General features: G+C 53.8%; 1 protein-coding gene across 1 annotated transcript; it reads left to right on the top strand.

The window, feature by feature from the left end:
- Positions 1-1,782: 1,782 nt before the first annotated feature.
- HPCA (hippocalcin) lies at positions 1,783-9,384 on the top strand. The gene is made up of 4 exons (XM_016150510.2): positions 1,783-1,851; positions 4,217-4,614; positions 8,796-8,901; positions 9,031-9,384. The coding sequence occupies exons 2-4, from the start codon at positions 4,237-4,239 to the stop codon at positions 9,126-9,128; spliced, it is 582 nt and encodes a 193-aa protein (XP_016005996.1). The 5' UTR covers positions 1,783-1,851; positions 4,217-4,236; the 3' UTR covers positions 9,129-9,384.
- The last annotated feature ends 275 nt before the right edge of the window (positions 9,385-9,659 follow it).

Here is a 9,659-nt window from a genome sequence, read left to right on the forward strand (position 1 = left end):
CCTGAGGCAGTGACTGCAAGGCAGGCCCCTCTTCCTCCCCAAGCACAGCAGGCCCTCCAGGGGGAGAGGGGAGAGAGCTTGTCACTCAAGGGGGCTGGGGTGGGGGCTGAGCAGCAAGTCTCTCCCCACCCCCAGGTCCTCAGCAGGAGGCAGCTGGGAACCACCCACGCATGTCTGGCGTCTCTCACGCCTCCACTAGGGGGTCCCAATGCCAGAGCCAAGGCACATAGAGGAACTAGTGTTCTGGAGGGCCCAGCTGCCCTCCCAGTCCCCACAGCCTAGTTCCCTAGCTTGGTCTGGGGAACCTGGGAAGCCAGGAGGGTCCCAGCTGCTGCCATGGAACTGAGAGGAGCGGTCCAGTCAGAAGACAAATGCTGTCCGCTCGCCTTCAAAGTAGCTCCGGAAACCAGACCCATCTCTGCCTCCTGGTCATCTCTAACCCTGACTTGGTCCCCTGCTCCTCCAAGTCTGTTCTTGACAGAGGCCTGAGTGAGCTTGACTTGCAAGTCAGACCCTCTCACTCTGCTTCAAGCCCCAGGAGCTCCTGGAATAAAAATAAAGTCCATGGCATGGTCCTAAGCATTGCCACCATCCCAATCTCTGCAAACTGACCTCAATTTCCCCCCAAAACACTTATCTAATACACTCTAGAATTGACCTGTATGTTATGTCCATTATCCACTGTCCACTCCAGTGAACTGCCAGAGCAGTGCTGGGCACAAAACTAGTGCTCGATAAATACATGTGCGGTGAACGGAGGAGGGCACATGAATTCAAATCCAAGCCTTCCACTCACTAGCTGTGAGACATTGGAAAAACCATTTAATTCCTCTGAATCTCAGTTTTCTTATCCGTGAAGTGGGGACAATAAGGATCATCTCTTAGAGATAAAGGACAAAATTCAAGCCCAGGATGTGGGGATTGTTGCTGACACTGGGGGAAGGGGGCTGCAGCCCCCACCCTGGCAAGAGGAGCTGTGATGGGGGTCGGTGACTCTGGAGAGGGGCTGTCCAGTCAGCAGGCAGGGGGCCTATGCACCTCGGAGCCGCCCGGGAGGGAGATAGATGCTCCCCAGCCCTCACAGGCAGAGGCTGGGGAGGGAGGGGCTGTTCCTTGATTAGGGGAGGGGATAGGAGGAGCAGTTTAGATCAATGTTGGGAGGTGAGATTCACTCTGAGAGGGGCGGGGGAATGAGATGCGGAGTGGCCATCAGGAGATGGGGTGGGCTCTCTAAGGCAGAGGCGGGGTAGGGGGCGTGCCTGGCCCCGGAGGACCTCTTGGATGGGACGAGTGGGCTCTGCCCCCTCCCAGAAAAGCGCCCAGGTCAGTTAGTTCCGAAGTTGAGGGGCGGGGGCAGGGAAAGCACAATTGAACCGCCAGGATCCGGATCCCGCCATCGGGCCGACGTGCGATTCCGCGTCCAGGTAGGGGTGGGGGAGGAAGGCGGTGGAGTGTCCGGGAGTTGCCCCGGCTTATGAAAGAGGTCTCTCGGCACTGACCCCCGCCACCCCATTCAGACTACCTGAGTCGAGACGCTGAGGAAATGGGGACCTCAGGCCTTCTCGCGCGGCAGGTGCTCCCTCGTGAGGGGTCCGGGAAGTGAGGGCGTCCCTTTCCCTCTCCCGAGCAGGGGCGGGGGTGGAGCCTAGATCATCGCTCCCTCCGCCCCCGGGGCTGGAGAGGAGAGGGAGAAACGGGGACCCCCCAGGGGAGGGGCTCCGGGCGAACGCCGCGGGGCGTCTCCCTCGCAGTCCCTCCCCCCGCCCCCCGCCCGCCCCTCCGGCCGCCTCTGCCGCCGCACGCCGCAGCAGCGCCGCCTTTCCTGCGCAGTCGGTGTCTCCGCGTCGCTGGGTGAGTGGGGGCCGCTCTGGCCGGGGCTGGGGGATGCAGGGAGGGGGCATCCCAAAGGGAAGGAGCCACGTCCAGGGATCTCCAACCCCACCGCTCCCGCGCCTCTCGGGAATCCTCCTTTCGGGTGCTCAGGGAGTGGGGGCTCCCCCGGGAAAACGTGAGGAGCTCTCCAGGGTCCTGACCGCTGAGTGGCCAGCCGGGAAGAATCTCGTTTCGGCCGCCTCGGAGCGCCCCCTCCAGGAGGGGCCACGCGCCCGGTGCTCTCCCAGTGCTGGGAGGGCTGAGGCGGGGGCTCAGGGCGAGAGCTGCGGACAGAGGTTCAGAGAGGGTCTCCGGGGCGGGTTACTCAGGTTGAGCCATGGGCCCTTCCCATTTTGGAGATTGGGGGTCTTTTCGAGACTACTGAATCTTCTACCGTCCTCGTTTCCAAGTCTTCCAATTGGGAGGGGCAACTCAGGGTGGCAGAGAAGAGGGGCACTGGAAGATCTCTCCTGCCCAGCATATCTCTCGACCCGATGACCCAGTTCCTTGGACCTTGAGAAGGGGACTAAGAGACACACTCTTCCACCCTAGCCCCATGCATTTCCTCAGTTCCCTCCCACACACTTGTTCATTGGGTCCTAAGCCTGGGGCAGAAGAGGCTGATTTAGAAAGGAAGGTGACCAACTTACAGAAACATGCATGTGACACACTGCTGAGGACACACACAAGTCCCCCAAATGGCCACACAGGCTTATCCCCTTCACGCTGTGATGGGTGCATACCTAGTCACATGCACAGATATGCACACGCACAGATATGAATTGAAACACACGGGAACACCAATGCAATGCAGAAATCAGGGCATACACGAACACATGCTCACCCACACGCGCGCAGAGCTTCATGCAAATGCATACACAAGGAACGCCCCTCACTCTGTCTTACAGCCCCAAGCTGGGGGAGATTCACCTGCACACACTCGCACATCCTTGCCCAGAACTGCCTGGCTGTCTCCTCTCCATTGCCATCCTCTCAACCCTCCACACTCTTAAGCTCCTGCTCGGAGAGGATCTTGCTGGACTAGACGAAAGGGAAGAGTTGGGGGAGGGTTGGCTGGCTACAGGTCTCCCCTCTGGATCTCTCTGGAAGAAGGGCCCCTCATATGTCAGAGAAGAGCTGGAGCTTCCTCTCCTGGGACATGAAAGCACCCCTGGGAAGAGAAAGATGGCAAGGGTGTCTGAGGGCCCCACGTGCAGCTGGCCATGTGAGAGGTGTTGGCATGGGAGTTGGCTTGTGATGGCACATGTGAGATGTGGGGTCGTGGGCTGGTGTGTCTTGATGCAGAGTATGGGAGTTGTGCATGTGTGGTGCCGTGTGTCGGTACATGTGAGTCGTGGAGCAGAGAGAATGTTTATACGTGGAGGCACGGTGGGTGGGTGTGGACTGGTATGTGAGCGGCATGGGACCCAGTGTATGGATTTAGTGAGCTGTCTAGCATATGTGTTATTATTTATTTGTGTATTATTGTGCATGAGTTTTGTGGCATTTGGTACATGTGTATCATTTTTATTAACACTTATATAGCACGTATATGTGCAGGCATCATTCTGTGTGCTTCACGTATATTAACTAACTTATCTCCATAAGAATAATGAGGTAGGTACTGTCACCCCCACCTTACGGATGAGGCAAGGAGTTTAAGGAACTTGCCTGATCACATAGCTGGTAAGAGGCAGAGCTGGTATTTAAACCCAGGTGGTCTGGCTCTGGAGCTCAGGCTCACACTTATCTTATGCCACCCCTAGCCAGACACAAGTGTGTGGGAGGACGGGCCAGTGTCTGGGCTGCAGGTGTATTTTGTGGTGAGCAGGCATATGTGAGACAATGAGGGGGCAGTAGGTTGGAAGGAGGACCAGGAGGCCTTTCTGCACCTCCCTGGGCAACTCTGGGAGTCAGCCCTGTCACTCTATGGCCTTGAGACCTGAAACAGATCACCATGCTTCTTTGATCCTGCCTTCTCATCTGTAAAATGGGGCTAATCCCTGGGCTTCATTTTGTGAGGGTGAAATGGTATACACCTGTGAAGGCTTAGAGGTTGGCCCTGAGAGGGGCCTCAGTAAATGAGAGCCTTCTTTCCTTCCTCTGCTACCGCGCCTGTTCCCTAGGGAGGTGTAAGGGCTGCAGAAATGGTGTGGAGCACATCACACATCACAGAAACAGGATGTCTGGGTGTAGACTGTGACCTTGGGCCAGCTCCTCTTTCTCACTGGGTCAAAAGAGAGGCTGAGGTGGCAGGTATCTGGGGGCCCTCCTGGAGTGATGAAAGGATCAGTAAGTCATGACCTCTCTTCTTCTCCACTCTTTGATCCCCTTGGGGACCCAGGTGGACTTGGCTCTGTGGCCATGGGCAAGCAGAATAGCAAGCTGCGGCCCGAGATGCTGCAGGACCTGCGGGAGAACACGGAGTTCTCGGAGCTGGAGCTGCAGGAGTGGTACAAGGGCTTCCTCAAGGACTGCCCCACGGGCATCCTCAACGTGGATGAGTTCAAGAAGATCTACGCCAACTTCTTCCCCTACGGGGATGCCTCCAAGTTTGCTGAGCACGTCTTCCGCACCTTTGATACTAACAGTGATGGCACCATTGACTTCCGGGAGTTCATCATCGCACTGAGTGTGACCTCACGCGGCCGCCTGGAGCAAAAGCTCATGTGGGCCTTCAGCATGTACGACCTGGATGGCAACGGCTACATCAGTCGTGAGGAGATGCTCGAGATTGTGCAGGTGGGCCCCTGGACCCCTCAGAATGCCAGGCATAGGGCTTGACAGCTCGTACCCACCATCCCTTTTTATCCTCTCGACAGTCCTTGTGGGTAGGTAGTGACAGGTGCTATTCTTATGACCCATTTAAAAACCTCTTTATTAGGAAGTAATTTTCAATTTCAAGAAAAATTGAGTAAACACCCATATATCCTTTACCCAGATTCACCAATTAACATTTGACTGCATTTGCTTTATCATCATTGTTTGTGTGTGTGTGTGCATGTGTATAATATTTTGTTGTTCTGAACAGGACCTTTTACCCCTAAATACATCAGGATATATTTCTTAAGAACAAGGAAATTCTCTTACATAACCCATAATATGATTATCAGAGTCAGGACATTTAATATAGAAACAACGCTATTATCTAACTTACAGACCATATTCAAATTTTGCCAACTGTCTTCATAATGTTCTTTTTTGCCCTGATCTAGGATCACACACTGCATTTCATTTCATGTCTCTTTAGTCCCCTTCAGTCCATAACAGTATCTTGGCCTTTCTTTGTCTTTAAAGATTTGACATTTCTGCAGAAGTACAAGCCATTTAGGTTTCATTGATCCTCATTTACTCAAGAAGAAACGGATGCTCAGAGAGGTAAAGATATTTGCTTGAGGCCATGCAGCCTGTGAGTGGGCCACTGGGGTCCACCATCTACCCAGCCACTTTCCAACTAATTATTTGAGGGCCTGCTAAGAGCCTCGTGCTGAGTCAGATGCTAATACCCATGAGCTCAGTGCATCTTTACAATGACCCCATGAAGCTCAGAGAGATGAAGTAACTTGCCTAAGGTCACAAAGCGTGTAAGTGAAATTGAGCTCAATCTGGCCACAACTCAAGAGCTGATTCTTGAAAAACGTCTGGCTTCTAGTTCTGGAGTTGGCCTCGATTCTTAGATTGCTCATCTGAAAAATGGGGATGGTGATGCAGATCTTACAGGGAGGTTTAAGGGCCTGATATGAATGACGTTTTAGTAGAAATTTAAGGTTAACTTTATCTCAAAAACCTCCTAGAGCACCCATTCTCTCAGCCCAGCATTGAATACCATCAAGGCTCTGTTTCTATCTTACCTATCCAGTTCTTTGTCCACTTTTTCCCTGAGCCTCTGTTTATTCACCTGTGAAGGGAGGATGTTAACTCCCTATTCCATAAGGCTACCGCAGGTATAAAGTGGGATAGGGACTCTGGCAGAGGGCCCAGCATATAATTGGTACTTGGTAAATGTTATTATTTTCTCTTCTGCACATTCTCTGCTCTAGCCAGAGTGGCCTTTTCAACAACCTTGGAATGTGCCCTGAGTAATCCTGCTGCACAGCTTTGCACAAGCCCTTGGTCCCTTTCCTTCTGCCTCTCTGAATCCTTTCTCTTCTGGTCCCTCAGCTGTGCTGACTGTTCCTCACTTCCAATTCATCCAGTCTCTACTGGACCTTGACTTTGGCTTCTCTCTTGCTAGGGTCTGGGTCTGCTCTCTCAAGCTAGAGTAGAATGAGCTGCCTTGGGATGTGGTGCCCTCCCTATGCCTATCACTAGGAGAAAGCCTTAATGGTTGCGACGACTCCCATGGGCCAGACATAAATCTCTAGTTGATGGACAGTAGGGAGTTCTGGGGGTCCTGGTGAAAGGGTTGGGGTAGCCTGGGTGGTGGAGGATTACTTTGGGATTGAGTAGCAGCTGGATAACAATCAGTGCAGAGGGATGTTCATGTTTTACTATGTAGTGTGATTGCACTGGTGTATACTGCGAAATTTCAGCCTTGCTGGAGGTGCCAAGCCAGCTCCATTCCTTGGGCATCCTTGGCAGCCCCTGGCTGGCCTCTGCTGTATGGGGCCTGGTTTCCTTCACCACAACCCATCAGTCAGCCCCAGACAGCCAGTGTAGACGGAGCTCTGCAAATACCAGTGACTGATTAATTACAAGTCAGCTCCAGTGAAACAATGAGTGAGCAGCAATTCCAGACAATTAATTAGGAGGCCCAGGAGTAAGGTTGTCACAAGGGAGTGTTCACTCTCTAAGTTGCTCACTCAAGGCCTTCTCAGGACCCAGTTCAATGCTCAGGTGGTAAATACACTGAAAGGGAAGAGGTTGCATCTTGGTTGGTTGGGGCTTCCACTCTGATGGAAGGGACAAGTGTGCAGGCCACACTGGCCAGCTCGGTGACAGGTCAGGGAAGACCTGAGGATGTGGTAGATAAGTAACGATTATTATACAATAATAATTGAGCCAGTCACTGTTCTGCACGCCTTGTCTCATTTGATACTCTAGATAATCCTCATGAGGGAGATATGATTACCCCCATTTTTACAAATGAGGAAACTGAGGCTAACAGAAGTTAACTACTTGTCCAAGGCTACACAGCAAGTGATTAGTGGAACCAAAATGCCTCTCCAGATCCACCTTATTTCAAAGTCCCTGCTGGTCATCACCACCTCACAAGCGACCGACTAATCAGCAGCTAAGAGGGAGCAGGTTCTAATCTGGTTTCTGTCATTGATTCCTTTTCTAGCCTCTATTTCTTATCTGGAAAATGGGGATCATGATACCTGCTTTTCAGGGCTGTTGTGAGGTTTAGAAAGAATGCATGTGAAGTACCCAGCACATAGTAGGTGCCCGATAAATCGTAGCTAGTATTACTGTTCCAGGCAGAGGCTGTAAGTGCCAGGGAAACTGAAAGGTGTGGGGGTGTTTGGTTGTGGCACAATCACCCACCAGGGGAAGCCTGATGGTGGAAAGATCAGCAGAGACCAGAGTGTGAAGTGCCATGAATGCCAAGGGCTGAATGGTTTAGACTTGTTACAGAGGGCAGTGGGAGGTGCTACCTACGGGCTTTCAAAAGGGAAGTTCCTGCCAGATGCCAGGCATTGTGCTAAGTTCTGGATATGTGCACTAGCTAGATGTCCATGCCCCTTATCTGTATGTATGCTAAGGACTAGGAACACTCCTACGAAGGCATAATAATTTCCAGAGGTGTCTCCAAAGGAAAAGCCCAGGAAGGTCTGGGCAGAATATGGGTCCTGACCTACCATGGATCACAGAAGGCCTCCTGAAGAAAGCACCATGCAAGCTGAGCCCCAAGGAGGAGTGGGAGGCAGCAGAAGGAGCGTGGGGCAGCATCCAGAAGGAGCTGAGTGCAGGGGGTGGGGTTAGAGGGAGGCCTGTGAGTGACTAGAAAGAGGGGGTGGCCTGCTGGGCTGGGTACGTGGTGGGGAGATCTGTGTTTGTAAAGAGCTTTCAGAGGCGGTGTGGGAGACAGACCCAAGGAAATCAGGCAAGAAGAGACCAGTATGGAGGCTAAAGCTGGATTTCAAACAAGAAATTTATGGTATGGAAAAGGGAGGCTTCTAGGAGGAGGTTTCAGTATCAAATAGTTGGAAGACTGGGGTGACCGGTCTGGTTCTTAAACTCCAAGACCCAGTCTATCCCACAGGCCAAGCCCTACAGGCACTTTGTGTATTTAGCCCAAACACCCTTCTTCACTTTGCTTCTGGAGCTCCTGCAGATGGCGGCTACAGCTCTGGGCCCAGCAGATCCCAGGCTGTACCCACCCCCCACCCGCAGGTGCTCATTTGCGTTTATTTGCATAATGTTCCCTGCCCCCTCTGGGCCCAGCTGCCTCAGGCCTTACATCCCTCAGGGCGACCCTGATCCCCCTTGCCAGCCAACAACAGCATCACATCCCCCTCAGCCAAGGGCCCTTGTTGGCCACTGAGCGCGGGCCACCTGGAACCCCTGAGTTTCTGAGAAGCAGCGCTAACCCTATACTAACCCTGGAACATTCGGCCCCGATGTCCTCCAACGTCTCTCCTCACCCCTTTCATTCAGCCACCCCTAAATTCTCGGCTCCTACTCAGAGCTTTTTGCTGGGTCGTCTTGGTACATGCAGATCTCTCTGCCAGCAATTCCTTTCCCACTTTGTGCCTAAGGGAACTTGGTCAGGGCTCACTCCAAGAGCCCCCTCTTCTGGGAAGCCTTCCCAGATACTTCTTCCTGAAAACCCCGGTTCCCTACGCCTCAGTGACCCCCTCTCTACCTCACCCTGACGGCAGCGACAATCGTCAGCGTACCTGGGGGCGTCATTGAATGTTAGGGGTGGGGGTTCGGGCAGGCTCTTCTCACTCCCTGCCTTCTCCTCTCCCCCCCTCCAGGCCATTTACAAGATGGTTTCCTCCGTGATGAAGATGCCGGAGGATGAGTCGACCCCAGAAAAGAGGACTGAGAAAATCTTCCGCCAAATGGATACGAACAACGATGGTGAGGGGCGGGGGCGGGGCGGGGTGGGGGTGGGGCAGGCGCTACTTCCCTTCCCCTCTGGCCTGTCTGCTGGCCTCCCCTCGCTTCACTGCTGCGTTCTTCCCCATCACTGCTCCCCTCACCCCGCAGGCAAGCTGTCCCTGGAGGAGTTCATCCGCGGGGCCAAAAGCGACCCATCCATCGTGCGTCTGCTGCAGTGCGACCCCAGCAGCGCTTCCCAGTTCTGAGCGAGAGGAGCCAAGTTCCCCCTCTTCCCTGCCTTCACTGGCCCTCTCCCGGCTCTCAGCTTCTTCTCCCTTGTGTCTCTCCAGGCTGGGGGTCAGACTGGGCCTCCCCCACCCCCAGGGTCCGTACTTTGGGGAGGCTATGGAGAAGGGAACCCCCTACAGTCTCCCCAAGACCCAAGCAAGCGGTTAGCACCCTCCAATCTAAGAGGCAATATCTCCCTTCAGCAATGATAGGGAGACACAGGCTCTGGCTTGGAGCCAATCCTCCCTTACCTAGATATCAGAATTTTAACCATCCCCCCTCTCCACCAACACACATAGCCACGAGGCCAGCCTTCCCTCCCCCAATCACGGGGCAACCTCCCCCCATCCCCCGCCCCTGCCCTTGGTAGATCTCAGCCTGGGTGGAGGAGGGGAACTACGCCCAGGTGAGGAGCCTATCTTTCTATTTGGAGGGGAGAGGATTCCAGAGGTGGGGCGGGTGGGGGCAGTGTAAGGAGAAAGCTTCCTTGAGCCATTCTTCCCTGCAAG

The sequence above is a fragment of the Rousettus aegyptiacus genome, unplaced genomic scaffold, assembly GCF_014176215.1.
Source record: "Rousettus aegyptiacus isolate mRouAeg1 unplaced genomic scaffold, mRouAeg1.p scaffold_m13_p_1, whole genome shotgun sequence".
In the NCBI taxonomy this organism is placed as follows: Eukaryota; Metazoa; Chordata; class Mammalia; order Chiroptera; family Pteropodidae; genus Rousettus; species Rousettus aegyptiacus.

Bases quoted from the DNA above. Each gene is read 5' to 3' on its own strand.
- HPCA (XM_016150510.2), top strand. From the start codon at position 4,237: ATGGGCAAGCAGAATAGCAAGCTGCGGCCCGAGATGCTGCAGGACCTG. The intron at 4,615-8,795 runs GTGGGCCCCTGG...CCCCCCCTCCAG, and splicing joins AGATGCTCGAGATTGTGCAG to GCCATTTACAAGATGGTTTC. The intron at 8,902-9,030 runs GTGAGGGGCGGG...CTCACCCCGCAG, and splicing joins AATGGATACGAACAACGATG to GCAAGCTGTCCCTGGAGGAG.